We start from the raw sequence: 22048 nt of genomic DNA, 5'->3' as shown, positions 1-22048 counted from the left end.
AAGAGAGGCGAATATAGCTAAAGCAAGTGAAACTCTTCAAACAATGTGTGATTTTACATAGGTAGCTTTGGGAATGTAGGTTATGATTATGCCCGTATATTTGCGGGTACAATAGCATGCAAATCTGATACCTGTGTTAGAGACTCGGGGTATGTATGTGCTGTCATGCTTGGTGATACTGCTGGCCCTAACTCCGTCCCACGCCTCCCAGCTACTTTGCAGAACTCTAGAAGCTAGAATAGAGTGATATAATTAAATCCACGTGTCTCTCTCTCTCCCTCCTCTCTCTCTCTCTCTCTCTCTCTCTCTCTCTCTCTCTCTCTCTCTCTCTCTCACACACACACACACACACACACACACACACACACACAGCCTTAGATGGGGGAATGAATGTGTAGGTTTCTTCTGTTCAGCAAATCATCTGCCCCTTCTTCAGTCCTAGGCCACTCTCAACACCTTACACTTCTTGACAGTGACTTCCCCACACACAGATTAACTGCCTTCTTCTACATCAAAAGCAGAAAAGAAGACCGCTTATTTCTAATATGATATTTAAATGTTTAAAAACTTGTTTCTGCAATAATGAAGGCATAGGTAGAAAATTTACCTTATTATACAAATATTAAAATTTATATTGTAGCCCAAGTCAGAAATGAAATGTATCATTATAAACAATAATTCCCACTTAGCACATCGTTATTTTTCTATTACCATATCTGATGTTTAATATTATATAACTGGTGTTACTGGAAACTCAAATTATGATTTATGAAAAAGGGGAAAAGCTTGAACTCTAGAATATTTAAAAGCTCGGTAAGTACAGCTCAATAAATCATTTTTTATTCACTCTCAAATGAAATTTTTTGGTATGTGTATATATATATATATATATAAGAATCAGTTGTTTTATATATATATAATATATATATTATATATAATATATATATTATATATATTATATATATATGAATCAGTCATTATGGGCTGAATTATGTCCCCCTCAAAAATTCATGTTAAATTCCTAACCCCGATACCTCAGAGTGTGAACATACTTGGAGACAAGGGTCTTTACAGAGGTAATTCAGTTAAAATGAGGTCATTGGAGTGGGCCCTAAGGAAATTTGGACACAGATATGCACAGAGGGAAAACAATGCGAAGGCACAGGGAGAGGACAGCCATCTATGAACCAAGAAAAGAGGCCTGGAATAGACCCTTCCCTCATGGCGTTCAGATGGAACCAACCCTCCTGAAACCTTGATCTCAGACTTCTAGCCTCCAGAACTGTGAAAAAATTAATTTCTGTTGTTTATGGTACTTTGTTAATACAGCAGTGAACTAGACTTCACACTAGTTTTCATTTTTGTATATCCTTCGGATCACCCTCATTAGCTGTAGAGATGCAAAATATACGTGTTTATTCTTATGTTTTAAAAAAATCGGTTCCCCACATTTTAAATAACATCATGTGAATATGTGACTTTGGCACTGCACAGTCTAGGACTTGATGCTCATTAATGGTTTCACAATGCTCTCTGCATTAATCCACGCACCCGTCTCCACCCTTGGCCTCCAGATTTCCAGCAGGTGAGCTACGTTTCCCCATTACTTGATTCCTTCCACCCCCATCCACCCAATGCCCTGTCTACAGCAGCAGCAGCGGTTAGATCTGAGGAGATTCCTGTCGACTTCTCTACATTTTTTTAGACAGCAGCCTTCACAGCAGCTTAATTTATTACTCTTGTGCATCTGGGCAAAGACCTGAAAATAAAGTTGTCCTGTTTTCTGTGGAATGAAAATAATTCCTGCAATTATTTTTGCCTTGAGAAAGCGAGTGCTGTGAATGCGTGAGCCTGCGGCAAAGAGCTCTGGGCCTTGCCCCCTGTGTGACCCAGAAGGAGGACACCAGAAAAATGTTTACCTGCTTCCTGCTCTCTGGATTTCTGATGAGCTCTCTACAGATACTGTTCTTTCCTCCTGAAAAAGTCTTCTTTTCTCTTCCCTGTCTGTGTGCTGAGGAACAGCCAGCCCGCTTTGATTTCCCTGTAGGTTCCTGAAGGCTTTGCATCAGGACCGAGCTGGCTGGAGTCATGGAGAGCGTGCAGAGTTATCTCTGCTAGCAGCACTTGTCACCAGGACACCGGCGCCATGGATCCTGGGGAAGCACCAGCATCTCTACGAATCTCACAGTGGAGAGAAGGTAGCCCTGAATCCAGCCCTGGGTCAAGCCTTGGAGGCCACTGAGTGTAACAGGGTGCATTGCACTGCTGTGTCTTACTCTGGAGGAACTCAACCCCTTTAGAGGACCCCAGCTTGAGAATTGCAGCACTGAAAGTTATCATTTGCTCCCATCCAATCATTACACAAAGACAAGCTTGAGTCAAAAATTATCTGACATGACTCAATCGTAAATGACCCCAAACACGCTTTTAGAATTATCGTTAAAACAGAAACCAAAACTATTCATTTATTTTACAATACCCAAAGAGATCCCATAGGAAGCACTCAGTTTAGGAAGAACTGGTATAATAGAAAAGAACTCTGGACACAGTCCTGACTTCAAGTTCAAGCCTGACCCCTCACTGGCTAGTGACCTTGTGCAAGTTGCAACCTTAGTGTCCTCCTTTGTAAAATGCGAACCAAACTCCTTGGGGCTTTGGTGGGGACCAAGTGAGACAATGCATGCTAAGGGCTTAGTATAGTGCCTGTCACGTTGTAAATACTCAATAAATAGCAACTACTTTTGTGATGCTCAAGAAATGCTGATGATAATAGCTAAAACCTAAAACACAAAGCAAAAGTTAGAAAGGAGGAATGCAGAAGCTTCGGGGGAAATAAAAAGAAGGTCTCTCAACCCAGTATCTAATTAGTGCAAACATTGTTCTCTTACGCAGCCTTCCTTGATGCTAATTATTACATAGCTGTTTTGTGTGTGCACAGCTAATGAGCCTCTGAGCATGGAATTTGCCAAGGGAGATGGAAGCAGACACACAGCATGAAGTAAACTCTACAAACATTTATAGTTCCTGGTCCTCACGTCTGTCCCAGCCATTAGAAACAAAAATTTTTCAATAAGGATGGGAGTAAAACACCCAGGTGACTCTTCTTCCAGGTGAGTGTCCTGTGCTTTAACTGTGATTAACTGTGCTTTAACTGTGATTTCTCTATGCATTTTTTGGCAGCCAATGAATGAATGATGTGCTCTAGCGAGCCAGACCAGGACAGTTTAGTTGGACACATCATTCATTCATCAAGTTGGTACTATATGTTGAGCTCCTCTCAGGGACTAGGGACATGAGATGTGGTAACTTGCAAAGGGGAATGGGTTGTGGCTCCTGACCTCAAGAGGCTCAGGGTAGGGCAAGTCAGACATGCACTCACAGCAGAGGCAGGGATGAAAGACTTATCAGAGGAGCCAGCCCTCAGAGAAAAGGCAGCGACTCAAGGCTCGGGAAGGGAAGTCTGGCAAGTTCTCATATTGATCTCTTTTCTAATCCTTGAACAAAACAAGCTCTTTTTGGCCTCAGGACTTTGAACTTCCCCTTGTTTCATTTAGAACATTAGTATGGCTAGCTGCTCTATGTCTTCAAGTCCAAGTTCAAAAGTTACCTCTCAAAGGAGCTTTCCCCAGTTACTCTATCTAACTTAGCCCCCTTCCCTTTTGGTCACTCTGACAGTTGGCTCTTTAGATTTTAAGACCACTTACTCTAATATGTAGTTCTAATTTTAATTACTAGTTATTTATTTTGGTCACTATTATCTACCCACCACCACCACCAGAACATAGCAGTAAGAGGGAAGGAAACTTGTTTAATATCAGTAGCACCTAACATACAACCTTTACCACTGTAGGCTCTTAATAGATTTTATAAATAAATGAATAAATTGGAAACAATGCCAAAGGACAGCATGCTGCTCTCTTTCATAGCCTTTGTACTCTGAGCAGTACATTGGGATTTATCCTCCTGTTTTTCCTATTGCACTATAGGTCCATATAGGTCACTGATTTATCCCTGGTGCTAACTCTAGCCTATAGAACCCACTCCATAAATACATGCTCAATGAACGAGCTGGGTTTTACAGAATGAAATGTATGAAGTAGAGAAGAAGGAGAACAAGTTCCAGGTTTCTGCAACCATAGGTGCAGAGAAATGGACATATAAGAGTTCATGGCCCGTTCGGCCGTCGCTGGGAGTTTGATGTGACTGAGGCAGAGTATACGGGCAACGCCAGGAACAAGGATCCAGCAGGAGCCAAACTGGATGATCACGTCCTGCTAACGAGCCAGGATCTGATTCTGTTGCTGGTGGAAGTGAGGATAAAAGAGGGATTTTAGGAAGAATAAGTGGGTCTGAAATTCATTACCTTTCTTAGATAAGAAACTGAGATGCCCATGTTGAATAGATACAGGGGTAGGAGCTGTACATAATGCAGGAGATCTAGAGTCAGGCTGCCTTGTATTTAAGTCCTGGCTCCTCTGCCTATTAGCTGTATCACCTTACACTAGGCATCTCACTTCTCTAAGCCATAGTTTCCTTATACATAAAATTGGGGATGATCATAGTAACTGTTTCACAGAGTTTTTGTGAATATTCAATGACACAATGTATGAGCAATGTACCCAGCTATAATCAAAACCTACCAGGCTCTCATGAAATATTAACTATAATTACTATCATTGTAATCACCATAATTCTTTTGCCTGAAAAGGTGCTGAGGGAAACGCCCACCTCAAGAAATACATTTGGAAGGAAGGAAACAGTCTGAAAAATACTGCACATTTATCAGGCATTTTTACATAAATTACTTCATCTCTACAATAGTGCTATGAGATATTCATTGAAGACTTTAGTTTACAGAAGACAAAACAGATATTCTAATAAGAAAGTTGCAGAATTAGATTTTCTCACTTCAAGAACAGTATCATGGATGGGAAATAAAATAGACATTCAAAGATTTCCACAAGCAGAATAAAAAAGAAATGAAAACCTCAAGGCCAAACTGAATAAGAGTGTTTCCCTCTGATCAAAAAGAACAAAATCCCCATAAGATGCCCCAGGCTGCCTCTTTCTGGTCAAACGCAAGGGCAGCAGCCATCAACCCCATCAGGGGTCTTAGAGGGGAGGGAGCGCATTCCAGGCTGGCCTACAGTGGGATTCTGTGCATTCACCTCTCTCAACACAGTTAAAAGTCTCTCAGCCTAGCAAAGCTCATCCACAGAGGGCTGCATGCTCATTCCCAAGGGATGTCAGAGCCCAGAAAATAGAAAGAAATGTTGGGGAGCATCTTTTATCTTTAAAAGAACTAACAAAAGAATCTACTTAGCGGGAGAGAATTGAGAATGCTGGGAATATCACTTTACTGACCCCCTTTCCCATTTAATGATCAGTTGCTAAACGCTGTGTCCTGCACACAGCTGAATCTCACACTTAAATGGTTGCTGTCCTTTTGATCTTCAAAGATGAATTGCCAAACCTGAGAGGGCTAGGAAATCATCCAAAAAGAGAGAGCAGCGACATGGCAAAACTTCTAGAAATAGCTGGGAAGAACTGAAAGGAATTAGGGTTATCGAGAGCAGGGGAGTTTAACAAGGACTTGGTACCAGCAGAGCATGAATTGGTGGACAGGACAGCAAGAGGGATTAACACTGTTGCCTGGACCACCTGTGCACAGACGTCCATCCATGTGCTTCTCCCTCTGCCCACCCCAGAAACCATTTGTGAATACCCTTCTGTCAGGCAAACTTGGAAGCAGATATATGCCAAGCTGGCCTGTCAGTATCAAAAGGAGTTTCACAATACTCCACAGTATTTATGTATCTTGTTTATAAAGCAACTAATAATTTCCAGGTCAATGATAGCTCAAGATTCTAGAACGATCCAAGATGATCATTAGCCTGTATCATTTGTGGCACCTATAGGAAAAATCTCAGTTCACCTAGGTGCCTTCCACACAAGCCCCCACCTGGGCCTCATCTTTGACTCTGCACTCTGGTGATCGCTGCCAGCAGCCCGCTCCCCTGGGCTGTACCTGCTCCCACAGACAGCGCTGCCTGCAGGACCACAGCTTCCCCACAGAAGGGCCCATCCTGAGTCCCATTCAGCTCGGCCATCTTCTAATTCTACAGTGAGTCCATCCTCCAGGGGGACCACTGAGAAACACTTGTGGCTTGGAGAACAGTTATTTGCCCTCCGAAGGGTTCTCTGCTCTGATCTTTGATATAGCACTGTCAGCCCAGACTGGCCACAGCTCAGTTATTCCTGTGCATTATTTTCAAACTGAAAAGACTGAAATGACTCAACAAAGAATGACTGGTGGTTCCAAGAAGGAAAGACCTAACTCTCTCTACAGTTGGGTACTCAACTGGTCCAATATGATTACTCCGGGCAGCTTTCTCTCCAAGAAATGTCATCAGTGCCTCTTCTAGCCCCACAGGAGAGAGGGGTAGGTCTGATGATATACTCCAACACATACTCCCTGAAGGATCACTTACTAAAGAGCAATTCAAATCCCTTTCAGCTTCTCTTCTCATACTTACAGGCAGAGTTTGGAAAGTTATAGACATTTCCCAGACGCTCTTACAACAGAATTTTATATGTGACCTACTTTCTACCATGCAGGCACTCTTAAATGAGTCTTAGGGGGAGAAGTGAACAAGTAGAAAATAAGGCCAAATTTGGGGATATTGGACATTTTGGCAAGAAAAGAGGTGGACGTGTCTGGTTTTAGGGGTACAGGGAAGGTGAAGTTTCCAGTGTCCAATTCTTAGTATTATATGTGCTGAGCAGTGGGTAATTTCAGCAAGAGGGTCTCTGCTATATCAGTCACGTATGGTGTGATTAGACATTTCTCTTGAATCTTTTGCCTTCTCTGCAATATTGATGGATCCAAGTCAAATCCTCTGGCCCTTGTAGAGCTTCTGTGAGCGACATAATACTCTTCAATCAACCCCTTTCTGCTTCATTAGTTAGAAAAGATCTTGCTGCGGCTAAAAACTCTGACAGGTACGGGATTTCCTTAATGAAAAATTTAAATTAATGCTCTCAATCTCTTTTCCTAAGAAATTAAAATCTCAAGAGCCCACACAATTGCTCACCAATTTCTCCCTGCCGGATTCTGGCAGCAATTAAGCAAATTCCAGTTGTAACCTTTCAGTCAATCAATGACCTTCCCCAGAGCAATCTGTCCCCATCCCCAGGAAAGCTACATTCCAGTTTTGCATCTTTCAATTCTTATGTCTACATTAGAATATCAGTAGTCTCCCTTCTTCTGTGTATATAATATAGAAGTGAATGACTAAAACCTCTCTTCAGATTAAGTGGGATTCCAACACAAGAGAACCTTTAGATAAGGATTTCCAACCTGATATCTGGTATCACTGAAAGTGTGGACCAAGGCTAGAGAATAGAGTTTGTACAATATTGACACAGCCATAGGAAGGACCACTTCTTTACCTCAAAAGGTAATGCTGTTAGAATGGAGTGTAATGAATTTTAAGACAATTTTTAACCAAAGCAAGTGAGATATTTAGTAATTTAGTAATTTCCCAAAGTTTAGGTGGCAATTCTAGATATTAAGCGCCTCCTCTCCCCAAGCATGTCTTTTTTGTTTCCCAGTACTTTATTTTATTTTAATTGGAGTATAATTGTTTTACAATGTTGTGTTAGTTTCTGCTATACAATGAAATGAATCAGCTATATGTATACATATCTCCCCTCCCTCTTGGACCTCCCTCCCATTCCCCCCCCCACCATCCCGTCCATATAGGTCATCACAGAGTACAGAGCTGAGCTCCCTGTGCTATACTGCAGGTTCCCACTAGCTATCTGTTTTACACATGGTAATGTATTTATGTCAAAACTAATCTCCCAATTCATCCCACCCTCCCCCTCTCCCCCTGTGTCCATGCGTCCGTTCTCTCCTCTCCCCAAGCAAGTCTTTTAATCTTTTAGCCTTGTTAATAATCAAGTCACAACGATTATCCCCCAAGGGGGATGTTTTCCCATCTTTCCTCAATTTCATGCTGGGTTGTCACAGCCTTACCAACATCTTTCTATTCCATTCTAAAATTTAAAGAGCATGTTTTTCACACTGAAAATCATGCAGTTTGCATATTGATCCACTACCATTTCCCAAAACAAGAGGCCAGTAACTGAGCGAAAGAGTTTTATAAAACAAAAAAAAAAACAGACAAAAAAATCCCAGAACCTGATGATGTGTTTCATGAGAAGGATAATGATGTGTGGCGAAAAAAAGGTACATGCTAGCTATAAGGTCGGTGACTGGGTTTAAAAAGGCAGAATAATGATGTCAAAAGAGCACAAAGCCTGGAACTGATTCTTCTACTCAACAATAGGGGGACTTGGATGAATCACTGATTTTTTTTGCCCTCATTTGTTACATGAGGGTCCCATCAATCACAGGCAAGGTCCGCAGATGCTCTACCATGTAATGAGTCTAGGAATTGAGATTTATCTAATACTACCAGAGTTTCATGAGTTTGTAAAACCTAGTGGCAGCACGGTGCGACTGAAAAGGCAGTGGGTCTTCTGAGTCAGTCTGACTTTGAATTTGAATCCTGGTTTCAACACTTACAAGCTGTGAAACCTCGGGCAAGTTGCTTAACCTCTCTGAGCCTGTGTTTTCTTATATATAAAGTAGGATAAATAAAATACACTACATAGTGTTGCTTTGAAGCTTAAATTAAGCTTCAAGTTAAATTAACTGATGAGGTAAAAAGGAAAGAAATTGGGTCATTTGTAGAGACGTGGATGGACCTCGAGACTGGCCTTCAGAGTGAAGTAAGTCAGAAAGAGAAAAACAAATATCGTATATTAACGCATATATGTGGAATCTAGAAAAATGGTACAGATGAACTGGTTTGCAAGGAGGAAATAGAGACACAGAAGTAAAGAATAAATGTATGGACACAAAGGGGTGAAGGAGGGGTGGGATGAATTGGGAGATTGGGATTGACATATATGCACTAAGACGTATAAAATAGATCCCTAATGAGAACCCACTATATAGCACAGAGAACTCCACTTCGCTGTACAGTAGAAACTAACACAACATTGTAAAACAACTATATCCCAATAAAAGAAATAATAAAATAAATTAAATGATGAGGAGTGCCTGTGACAGTGCCCGAGTCAAATTAGCGGGTTCCCTACCTCCCTCTGTCTTTTTCATGTCCTGAGCTAAAATAGGAGAGAGCATTGATGACTTATTCTTTCCTGAATAAAGGAAGAAACTAATTTATTATTGTATAACTTTGAGAAAAATTTGCTTAAATGACTTCTTTACTACAGCTTCCACCAGTCTTTGGTGGATCTAGTGTACAAAACCTTTTTCTCCTCTTTTAGCATTTATTTATTTTACAAATATTTATTCAGCACTTAACTATGTGCTGCTCCATGTTCTAAGCAAAAGGGATACAGTGGAGAACAAAATAGACCAGGTCCCCATCCTCCTGAAACTTATGCTCTGGGAGATGTCTTTCATAACAGTTTTAGAAATAATGTCCTAGAAACTGTCTTCTTCCATTTGGGCATCATCCTGCACATCAGTATTGGGCTTTACAAACCTCACCTTCTCCTATTTCAAAGGAAAATAAACTCATGGAGGTTACCTTATACTCATATGAGATTAAGTGAGAAATCTGCAGGGTATAAAAGAGAACATGAATTTAGAGTCAACCAAATGTGGACTCTGTCATTTATTAGAGACGTAACCCTGGGCAAATATTGAATAAATTAACCGGGGTTCCTCAGTTTCCTTCATACCACTATTTACTTGCAAGGAAATATGGAATTTTTATGAGATAATATATGTAAAACACTTAAAGCAAGGCGTGAGATTAGAAACAGAACAATACTAATCATAATAGAGATTCCATCTTATTACTTGTTTTTCCATTGATCAGAAATAAAGGAGCTATCTTAAGTGCAGAAGTTCACACAGGGAAAGCTGTAATATCCATTCATGATTATTTGAGAAAAATGGTATAAATATATATGAAACCCACACATGCCACCTGTTACATTTTACTTAAACCAGGAAACATATGTCATGGAAAGTGTGAGTGAATCCCATTAAGAAAATCTTCTATCTGACATGTCTCCCTAGCTCAACTCGTAGAATAAGATTATTCTTTGTGCAGAGTTCCTGGTGCCAAAACAGGATTCATAGAACCCTCCACTGTTGAGAGGGAAAAGGTTAGTTTTAACAAAGGTATGTTATGCACAAAAAGAAGATTACATTTTAATGACCTACGAAATGCATAACTGGTAATGTTGTGAAATACAGACCTCAGGGTAATGCCATTTTCAATTAATTATCTACCTTAATTTTTGACATAAAAAATTACAGACTGTGTACACACTTGAAATATTTTTACCACTATTTTTCAAGCCTGAATCAGACTTTTAACCTTCATTACATATCACTAAATGGGAAATGTAAAACGGTGAACTATTCACCAGTCCAATTAAAAAGGAGCCGCACTTAATGTATTTATCAAATATCCTGAGGAGTCTTTTTTAATCACGTTCCCATTTTGTCCGATATATTCCAAGCTCTTCAACATTCTCCATATTCACCCAGCCTCACCATCAGCCACCACCTACTTAATCACGATCCCATTTTTTTCCTCCCCATCCATTAAGCTGCAGTGTCTCTCACCGCAGGAGAGAACAAGGATGGCATGGGTGCTTGTGTGTATGTGTGTGTGTGTGTGTCTATGAATTTCACACTAGAGCAGTAAGTCTCAATTTTAGTTGACACTGAAATCTCCTAAAGAACATTTTAATTTTCAAAATGACTGATGCTGATTTAGTTGGTCTGGGCTATACTTGGGTACTGGGACTTGTATAAGTTCCCATAGAAAATTGTGCGTGCAGCCCAGGTTGAGAACCACTGGACTGGAACATAGAGACGTCTTCAATCCCTTTTCTTTTCCCACTCTATATTTATGCTGAAGATGTTGGTTCTCTGACTAGGTTAAAAATCAATCACTTTGAAAACCGTGTCTGTTAGTTCTTCCGCTCTGGGGACTCTCTCACTGAAGAGACAAGGCCGCTGATTCCCGTTAGTCTGTATAGTTGCCTCCAGAGGAGCGGCATTTGTACAGCTGGTACACGAACTCAGCGCCCTGGCCCTAGCCCCGCGTCGCGCCTTCCAAATATGCACCACAATCAGCAGAGGCGTCCAGGCTCTGGGAAGAGCGGCCTGAATCCTAGACATTCACCTGCAGGTCCACCCTGCTTCTAGCCATCCTGAAGTTGGAGGTAACCATTTCTATGGACCACCTCATCAGAGGCTAAAAGAGTGAGGCCTGTGAGAGGGGTCCTTCCTGACCATCAGTGGCAAGTCAGCCAATCCCCCCCAGTTTCTGGGGATATTCTTATATTCATTTATTATGGATTTCATCTTCATTTTTCTGAGTTTCTCCTTATAATTCATCTAGCCCGTATGAGTTTTCAGGTCCATTTTAGAATCAAAAATGAGCAAAGGCCAAGGAGATATTTTAATGCAGAGTTCACCGAGGCCCACTGTATTCCTTTGCTAGGGCTGCCATACACCGAACCAAAGAGTACGTGGCTTAAATAATAGAAATTGATTTTCTCACAGTTCTGGAGGCTAGAAGTCCAAAATCGAGATGTCAGCAGGGCTGATTTCTTCTGAGGCCTTGCTCACTGGCTTGTAGATGGCTGTCTTCTCCCTGTGTCTTCACATGGTCTTCCTTGTGTGTCCGTCTGTGTCCTAATCTCCTCTTCTTATATGCCAGTCATATTGGAATAGGCCCACCCGTATGACTTCATTTAACTCTAATCTCCTCTTTAAAGGCTCTATCTCCACATACAGTCACATTCTGAGGTGCTGTGGGCTAGGACTTCAACATTTGAATTTGGGGGGAAATAACTCAGCCCATACAACAATGAAATAAAAGAGTTTAACACCTCTTTGTCTTCCCTCAGCTGGGATTCTATTTGTATGAAACCATGGCCGTGATAATTGGTTTGGTTTACTTTCTCCAGCATGAGAGCAGAGTCTGACTTTCTGGGAATGGATAGAAAGATAGCTCTGTGTAATTCTGAAATTCCATGATAAATGTAGATGGTAAGCTAATCTAACTAAACAAATATGAAGGCTCTGAAAAAAATATTAGAAATACAGAACCTATCAAGTTATGTGGTAGAAAAAGGAAAAAATATAAAATAATTTAACTGATTTCATGAAAACTATGTGTGTTGATGATCTAGGAGAGACTTGATTTTTCATTTTCAGCCTCTTGATCTTTCTAAGTTTGTCCATACTTGTCAGGATGTAGTCCTGATTTAGGGCTTGAAATATATAGTCACCATGCAGCTGTCTTAATTGGCCTGTTTTGCTAAGTTGTTTATTTGTGCAAGGAGACTGTTCCTATCCCCCCATCTGTGCAGAGGACTTCAATTTGAATTCATCAATTGCCTGCTGAAAAGTACTTGCATGATGCTCAATATATGAGCCTTTCTCAGTCCCTTTCTCAAGGTAATTCACCCAAGATTTCCTTCTGGAAAATTTGAGTTTGCACATCTGAAGATCCTGCCTGAGTTCGTCAATCCACTCAGATTAAAATTATGGTTCAGGGGCTTCCCTGGTGGCACAGTGGTTGAGAATCTGCCTGCTAGTGCAGGGGACACGGGTTCGAGCCCTGGTCTGGGAGGATCCCACATGCCGCGGAGCAACTAGGCCCGTGAGCCACAAGTACTGAGCCTGCGTGTCTGGAGGCTGTGCTCCACAACAAGAGAGGCCGCGATAGTGAGGCCCGCGCACCGCGATGAAGAGTGGCCCCTGCTTGCCACAACTAGAGAAAGCCCTCACACAGAAACGAAGACCCAACACAGCAAAAATAAATAAATTAATTAATAAAGTCCTACCCCCAACATCTTCTTTAAAAAAAAAAAAAAAATTATGGTTCAAAGGCAGGAACCTACCTTGAGGTTTGGGCTTAGTCAGTTTGCCACAGGGCTTGGAGATGGTGACTGTCTTCTGACAGTCAGCGTTGTGGAGGGCTCGCTTCAGGCTTCCAGTTCTGGTCTTCAAGGCCGTATTCAGATCACATTCTCCCCAGGCCTGGAACTGGTATTTGCACTCCGCTAGAGGCAGGGTAGGACCAAACAGAAATCTGTGAGTTCCTCTTGGAGTGCCATGAAAATAGACACTTTTGTTAACTTTTTGTAGTGAGGTAATTGTAGGTTCACATGCAAGAAATAATACAGAGAGATCCCATATACCCTGCACCCAGTTTCCCTCAGTGGTGATATCCTGCATAGCTATAGTCCAGTAGCGCCACCAGGAAATTGACATGGACACAGTCCATAGATGTTATTTAGGTTTCCCCAGTTTCACCTGCACTCATTTGTGTATATGTACGTGTGCACATTTAATCCTCTGTGACTTTATCACATGTGTAGGTAAGAGTGAGTACCCCCACCGTTAGTATTCAAACAACTTCTAACACAAGGGTCCCTCGGGTTATCCTTTTACAGTCAGAACTTACCTTTCTTCTTCCTTTCCTACCTCCTTAACCCTTGGCAATTACTAATCTGTTCTCCACCTCTGTAATTGTGTCATTTTACGAATGTTATATAAACGGAATCATACAGTATGTAATCTTTTGAGACTGGCTTGTTTTGCTCAGCAAAATTTCCTGAAGGTCCATCCAAGTTGTATTAATCAATAGTCTGTTCCTTTCATTGTTGAGGAATCCTCCATGGTATGGATGTACCCCAGTTTGTTTAACCATTCACCAGTTGAAAGATTATCTGGGTCATTCCCAACTTTTGGTAACCGCTAAAGCTGCTATATACGTTCATGTATAGGTTTTTATAAGAACATAAATTTCCATTTCTCTAGGATAAACGCCTAAGAGTGAAACCACTGCATTGTATGGTAAACACAAGTTCAGTTTTGTGAAAAACTGCCATACTCTTTGCCAGTGTGGCTCTACTATTCTGTCTTCCCATCACCAATGTATGAGTGATCTAGTTTCTCTGCATCCTCGCTAGCAACTGATGTTATTTCTAAATGTAGCCATTCTGATAGGTGTGTAGTATATAGTGATGTCTCTTGGTTTTCATTTGTATTTTCCTAATGGAGAAAAGATGGTGAACATCTTTTCAGGTGTTTATTTGCCACCTATATATCCTCTTCAGTAAAATGTTTGTTCATGTCTTTTGCCCACTTTCTAATTGGATTGTTAGTTTTGAGAGCTCTTTATATATTCTAGGTATAAGACCTTTAAGAAACACTTTTTAGGACATTTTGCCTGTAGTTCTTTAGGGTACCCATATAGAATTTAAGATCAAATGTATCTGAATTTCACCATGCCTTTATAGAATTTACCTCCATTCATAAAAAGTTATAACCCCAAAGCTTGTAGAGAATGAAAAAGATATAGTATGTATATTCATTATTCTTCTCCATTGATCAATAGGCCAAAGCACATTTCTGTAAACCAGTGAGAATATTTGGGGCATTGTGTCCCACTATGGCTGAGAAAGACAAAGAATCTAGAATGTGAAAAAACAGGCAATTTGGGTGTTCAGTGGTGGGTTTAAAGTTGGAAGTGTGAAAGATTCCTTCTCAAATAAGGAGATGAGGTCAGCATGAAACTGGCAATAGTCAGTGAGAGAAAATCTGTGAAAAGTGGCTCATAGTAGCCCTGCTGGATCTGGTAAGTAAATCTATGAAACAGTGTGGAGAGTGGGGAGGGAAAAAATAGAGAGAGAGGGCCTGGAAGTAACAGAAAGAGATCTGGAGGAGGAGGAGAATAAGTAAGAAAAGAGGAAGGGAAGATCAAAGGAATCTAAAAATAGAAGAAGGAAAGAGAACACTGCTAGGAGGGATCAAGGGCATATTTTCTGTCCCTTTTGGTAAGATAGTGGCCTCAGTCAGGGACTATTCTGACACGCCCACCGAAAGGAAACATGCAGCAATATCTGGAGATATTTTCAGTTGGTGCAGTTGGTGAGGTGGGGGGAGTGCCACAAGAAACTAGTGGGTAGAAGTCAGAGATGCAGTTAATTATCCTACAATGCACAGGACAGCCCTCCCTCCAGGACAAAAAACTGTCTGGCCCCAAATTCTGGTAGAATTGAAAATGAGGGACCTGGGGTTAGGCAAGATGCTTGGTTATTTTGCATCTGATAAAATAAACTTGTTAATAAATAGAGTCAACCTCAAAAAGACGCTTGATGGAAGAATGACAGAATTATCTCAGGGTGGACAACTAAATCACTAGGACAGAAGGGGTGGGATTTACCTCCAAATTGCTTTTTCCAGTTGCAGGGGATCTTACATCTCTGAGTCTTCATGGTTTGTTTGCACTCAGCTCCGGTCCGGGTGCCCTCCCGGGTGCCCAGCCCACAGTCCCCACTGGTGGGCACACACACACTCCACTGCCATTCTCCACAGTCAGACTTCTTCACTTTCTTTTCTGAAAGGGCGGAAGGAAAAACAATCAACGTCCAGAAAACTCTTTAACTGCTAGATATAACCAAGTTAATTCCTGAGCTCCATAATTGCATGGTTGTGCTTTTAACCTCTATCTTCAGTGTCCAGTAAAGAGTAGGAACTCGATAGGTGTTAGCTGAATGGTTGAATCAACCAATGACCAAGAGAATGGAGAAAGAAACCTAAGGAGCTAGAACTAATATTCATTTAACTCTTACTATGTGCCAGGGACTGTGCTAAGTGATTTGCTGACATCTCCTTTTAGAAGCAAACATTTCTGAAAAAGAGAAGATGATCAAAGTCAGTTAAACCTAAAAAATGATAAAATATTCTTTGAGAAGTAACAGTTGTCAGATTAGCCATTTCAATGCATGTCAACGTTCCTTTCTCTGTCTTATAGATGGAATAGCATAAATTAAATGTGGTGGACCACAGATGTAATAGACTCTCAGCTCCACAGTCTCCTTATGACGTTGCGAGCGACACAGAAAAGGTGCTTTATCCTCTCTAAGCTTCAGTTTCCTCCTTTGTAAATATGAGATAAAACAAAACTTGCTTGCAGGACTCTTTTTGAGGAAGAGTGTCAACGTAAGTAAAACACTTGATTCCTGGTCAATTTTCTGTATGTTGTAGCTGTTAATATGATCATTATTATTTCAGTCAATAGTTAATGATCACCACCTATACTTCAGGACTTAGAGTGGGGGGCGGAATCAGAGGGGATGTCACTTAGGTTCCTCTAAATACTTGGAAGGAAGGAAGTGGGGAAGAAAGGAAGACAGAAAAGGAGGGAGGGAGGGAAGGAGAGAAGACAAAAATCAGGTAGTTGGATTAGATGGATGTTAATCAGTGAAGAGTTTTGTGTTCATAACCATATTGCTTACCTGGTTTCTCTTTCTTTCCTGCTTCAGCAGTATCCACAGCTGCTAAAATGAAGATAAATGCCAGGAAGGCAGCTGCAAATTTCCGACGCTGCTGCAGGTACTGTTGAGTCTGCATTCTAGGAACAAACAGAGAGACAGAAGAAGGTGGCGTCAACCTAAGTAACTATATATAGTCATCCTTATAACTCCCGACAATTCGCAAAAACAGCCATGGTGTTGTAGCGCACGTGGATAATCTGAATGGACACGGTGAATGGATTACCTGTGCAGGTATATGTTTGCTGTTATCTTCAGAGGCATCAGTAATGACCAACATCTCAGATTTTTTTTATCGTTTCCATCATCATGATTATCTTATCATCATAGTTCTATTATTCATTGCTCCACTGAAGAGTAAAGCCCAAAACAGAAGAAGAGCTAGCACACCTTCCATCTATAGCAAAAACACTTCTAAACTCACATGTGCTGAAAATCCACTAAATTCTAGGATGGAATGAAGAGTTTACACTTACTCATAATTTGAAATTCTCCACATTTGATATGAATAAAAATCCCAGGATAACATTATGAAGACTCCCTTAGAACTTAAAGTCATTTGCGACAGCCTAGTGTCAGTATGATTGCCTTGCTAAGCAAACTTGGGACGTCTCAGTTCAAGCCCCAGGACAGCCCACTTCTTGAAGCTACACCAAGTCACTGGCTGCAGCAACTCACCTGGAAGCCCTTTATCTCTATCTGGTCTGTTCATGGTGTTTTATACTTCATATAAAAATGACAGTAATAACATATGGTCATTAACTCTGAGAATTTTTCTTCCAGAAGTATAGATGATTGTTTAGATAATTTTACATTCTCATGAATGTAAACAATAAAACGTCACACATATAAGGGATTGAGATCACTCTATTCTGCAGTTTGCTTTTCCTCATTCAAACACATCTATGAAATGATGTCCTTGTCCGTGAATTTTTCCCCCTTTCTGTGACATTGGAAATGCTATCCCTTATTAGTGTTTTTTTAATTGATGACTCTAGATTCCATTGTATGGATGAAGCATATTTCATCTATCAGTTAAAGTTAGTATTTTGGTCATTTGGTCCTTTCAATGAATCTTACATCCTAAATAGCTACTCAGCATCTCCATTACTTTCCAAAATCTAAAATTAGGTGTTTTGTTCTTCCTCTTAATGCTAAATTTTTATAACTATACTTCACTGATGGTCAGACAGAAGAGTTCCTACTGATGCTGAGACTTTTCCTATGACTCTCATTGGACATGAACTATATGAGAAGCCAATCTGGATGTACTGGTTGGCAAGCCTTCTCAGAGTTGAGTACCCTGGTGCACCTACACTACTATACATATATGACTTAGCCATGTGTCATTTACAATTATTAGGTGTAATGTGAACCAAGGTGAAGGTCTTCTGTTGTTTTCTCCAAAGGCTGTCCAAGAACATACTCTCAGTGACTAACCACTTTGGTGGCAGAAACTTTTCATCTGAACTTTCTTAAAGGGTAAGTTAACTTTTAAATTCAGAACTTTAAAAATTTAACATATTTTTTGCCAAGCTGGAATACATCTTTATGTTTCACAATTACCTTTGAATACCTGAAATATTTAGATTGTGAATTAGATGAGAATTCAGAAATTTCCATCATGAAAGCACAGCTCTTGAGAGAACTTTCTGGCCAAGCAATGGAGAGATGCTTGCAGAGCCTTGTAAAGAAATGTCACTGAGGAAACATGGCCACTTGGCAGAAACAGAAAGAACTCCTCCATAAATAACACACACACACAGAGTTATTAATAGAAAGGTGCTATTGCTGGCTATTTTAACCTCAGCATTTCTAGTTTGACATTGCTAAGTTCTTACTTTTATAATTATTTCCAAAAAGCTTTCTCTCAATCAAGTTAAATTCACTTAATTTCAAGAAAAAAAAAATCCCACATGGGCCAGAATTTCCTGACCAAAAATTTCTTTTGAGTCATAGAATGGTCTATTAAACAAGTGATCTTAACTATAGTGGGAGCAGAGAGGAAGGAAGGAGAGAGGAATTGGGATGACAGTTGGTAGAACGGAAGTGCACTCTAGTCTATGTTATTTCTCCTATTGATTCAGAAAAATTCGGAATCTTAATGAGTGGGCAAGCGGTTAATTTCAGCTTTTAGATGTTCTAAAGAAAAATGCATGCAATTCCATGTGTACAGGGAAAATGTGTAAAGTATGTGATCAGCAGTAGGTGTGAGTTGGAGAATCTTCTCAACCTCTTTTCCCTTCCCTCCTGTTTTGCCTACCATTCTGTTTAAGCCTCTATTTTGATAGCTTAAGATTTTTTTGGGTAGAGCAAATGAAAAAATGGTTATTTAAAAGAAGAGAATAAGGGAGTTTAGAAAAGAGATGACTCAAATTATCCAAAAGCCCAAGTAGCATGCCGGTGCCTTGGTACCGTGGTAAAACCTTGGGTAATTAAACATGTGTAGATAACAGTTTCCCTTGCTTGTGGCATTTGCATAGTTAATTATTTGTCCTTAGCATCAAGCAAAGGCAAAAGCATCTGTATATGGTGTAACCCTGCCTGCTATCCAACAGTTGCTAGATGAGCATGGAGGCAAGAACATTGACCTTAAGGAAGTGGTCAGGATCATGACTTATTTTTCACACGGAGGGAAATAAAACAGTGGCAGAATAAGCCTTGCTAAGTCAGCTCAGTTCTTTTGAATAATTTACTTATTTTCACCCCCTCCTACTGCCATCTTGTGTTGTGCTTGCTCTGACAGTTTAATTTCATAGGGTTTAACGGTTAAGTTGAAGACTACCCTAGATGGCTGTCGTCTGGAAACTATTGTTGAGTTATCTCAATCACTAATAAGTATGAAGTTCAGGGTTTCCCCTGAGTTGGTTTCTGAAACCAACTCAGGGGAAAAGTGTTAATTTATTAAGTCCTGGTCACTTCTATGGAGAAATCGCTGATGAAAAGGAAAAGAGAGCTCTCCTTTCCTTTAGCATTTTAATAGGATCTAAAATTTTTAAAGATGATTAACATCTCGTGTAAACACAAAACAAGAATGCTGGAATCTGCCTCTTAGTGATCTGTTTGGAATGACTAATATAGGATTTGAGGCAGAAGCTTTGGCTTAAACTTCAGCTCCACCATATAATTTTTGGAATGTTCTTGGGCAAATCACAACCATTTGAACCGCTGTTTTGACATCTACAAAGTGGGTTTGATTATAACAACAACTTGAGAGGTTTATTGTGAAAATGCAAGATGTAGACACAGAGCTAACCCAGAATATCAAGAAATATATTATTAGTTGTTGAATAAAGTTAATTCACCCCTACACTCGTATTACTTACTAAAAGGAAGTACTTCTTTTTATTAAGACATAACAAGCATGACACTTTAAGCCGTCTAATATCTAAAATCAAAAGATAAAAATTTTAAAAAACAAAAAAGGAGACAGAGATATGATTTAATGCCAACTAAAGATTTGTTCAGCTTTCTAAGGATACAAATTTGTTCAGCCTTTTGACTTCTTAAAAAGTTAAAATAAACTCAAGGACCTTCATGCCCAGTATTTCTTTGGAGTTCGCTGAAGTAAAGAGACTCCATGTTGAGAATTAGGGAAACTGTTGATGTAATTTAACGTGTATGAAATGAAAAAAAAATCTAACTTTGCAACTGCATTTTACGCCTCTTTTGTGGTGAAACTATTCTACTGCCCTCTTTATTTCAAGTACCTAGGATAGGGACCCAGCACTTAGTTGCCACTCAGTAAAATTTTTGCCAGCAAAAATTATCGCCAAAACATGGTATCAAACAGAGGAATTAATATTCATGCTAAAATGATCTCTCAGCCCTTTGTCTATACCATGGGATATAAAATTCACTGAAGAAATTGGGCTGGAAACAACCAGAATCTAAAGCAGTTTCATACATACAGGAATGGCCAGTGAATGATCTGCAATGCTTCTGCATCATATATTACACATCATCAGACTTTTCTAGATATTTTGTGATCTACCTGCCTAAATTTCTGTGGAAAAGTATTTTTTTTCCTTTTTATAGGTCACTTTTCTTTATTTTCACCAACTCTTCTTCAAGTCGTAATCCTCATACTGATTTATTTTCAAATGGTTTGGTCATTGCCTTAGATTCCTAAAGTCTCATATAAATAGCCATTATGTTTACAATGGAATCTTTTGCTAAATCAGACCTTCACTTTGACCTTGTTAAGCTTATTTAAACACTAAGCCTTGAAAAGAATGTGTCCCAAGCACGTGTGTGCATGATGACCTCAGGTACACTCTACTCACACCCCAGGAAGGAGTTCAACAGTGTTCCATCTTTGATTTTAACTAAGTGCATTATCAATTAGGTGGATAAAGAAGGACATTCACTTAATTTTGTACAACTCAATAAAAACAGGCAACTTTAAGGCTGAAATATTTTCATGGCATGGTGGCACCTGCTGGAAAAATGTGATATTTTAAGACATCTTCTTTAGACATCTATTCACTGATTTTTAGAGCACCTACTAAGGGCCAGGTGTATGCTGGGCATGGGAACATGATAAAAGAATATGATTCAGCCCTCCCCCTAAAGGAGTTCTGTCTAACTGGGAGAAAAGGGAGAGAAATGATTCACTGTGGTAAACATCATTAAAAGTTTATACACGTAGTGCTAGCTCAGTACATAGGCTCAAGTGATAATTTTGCTTAGCAAGGTTGAGTGAGGTAGAGGGCTGGGTATATTTTATCTTTTTTTTTTTTTTTAAATAGTTGAAGTCTTCTAAATAAAGAAAAGAGGGAAGGAAGAGAAATTCAGGCAGAAAGGACCAAATAAGTGAATATGTGGAGATGATGTTTATAATACATTCAGTGACAGAATGTGATTAGAATAGAGTGTACAGTAGTAAGTAACAGTGGGTGGACCTCAAAAGGAGAAAGATATAATGAGTTAATCCTGGGAGCTGTGAGGGAGGAAGATAGACAGAGTTATTAACTGGTCTGGAGAAGTGAAACAAGGGAAGGTCAGGGAGGGAGGAAAAGGCTGCATGTTGTATAAACGTGACTAAAACCCTAAATTACCACCAGAGGGGCAGCCACCATACTCAACAGTCCATCCAGATATCTTTAATATAGTACATTTGTTACCCTTTTGGCCTTGTTTTTATTTTTGTTTATCAGTTTTGTGGCTGTTCTATGTACTTTGGTTCATTTTGGGGTGTTTATTACCAAAGTATTATGATTGGAGTCAAGAATGAGCTCCAAGACTCAAAAACTTCATACTCAAAAAAAAAAAGTTCATACACACACACATTTAAAAATCCCTTCTGATATTCATTAGAAAAATAAAGTTGGGCTAAAGCAGTGATTTTTAGAGCACCAGTGTTTCCAGGAAGAGGTCAAAGGCTGCTGCCAGGCGTTAAAGGATCCTGAAAATGTGTGTTGAAAGCCACCCTTCTGTGCCCATAGCTCCCACCCTTATCTCAGCTTCAGCTGGAGCAACTCTTCTTTAACTACTTTCCTTAGTGGCTTCCTTGTAAGTTGTCATTTGTCAAGAAAGAAAAATGTATTTAAAAGTCACTGGTCTGGCCAATATCAAGATCTACCCAGTAGGGGATATGATGGTACAAAACAGTATTTTTTCAAAAGGTAGA

General features: G+C 39.9%; 1 protein-coding gene across 2 annotated transcripts in view; it reads right to left on the bottom strand.

Annotated features, from left to right (window-relative positions):
* Positions 1-22048, bottom strand: part of PTN (pleiotrophin) — a 97070-nt gene that overhangs the window by 6310 nt on the left and 68712 nt on the right. For both annotated transcript variants that reach the window (XM_060155953.1, XM_060155955.1), the window contains exons 2-4: positions 16381-16496; positions 15306-15479; positions 12976-13137 (exon numbers count right to left, since the gene is read on the bottom strand). In XM_060155953.1, the coding sequence (XP_060011936.1) occupies positions 12976-13137; positions 15306-15479; positions 16381-16495 (451 nt within the window). In that variant the 5' untranslated portion in view covers position 16496. The remainder of the gene's footprint in view (positions 1-12975; positions 13138-15305; positions 15480-16380; positions 16497-22048) is intronic.

This window comes from Lagenorhynchus albirostris, chromosome 8, assembly GCF_949774975.1.
Source record: "Lagenorhynchus albirostris chromosome 8, mLagAlb1.1, whole genome shotgun sequence".
Lineage (NCBI taxonomy): Eukaryota > Metazoa > Chordata > Mammalia > Artiodactyla > Delphinidae > Lagenorhynchus > Lagenorhynchus albirostris.
Note: the sequence above shows the minus strand (reverse complement) of the source record. Positions and strands in the feature narration are given on the sequence as shown.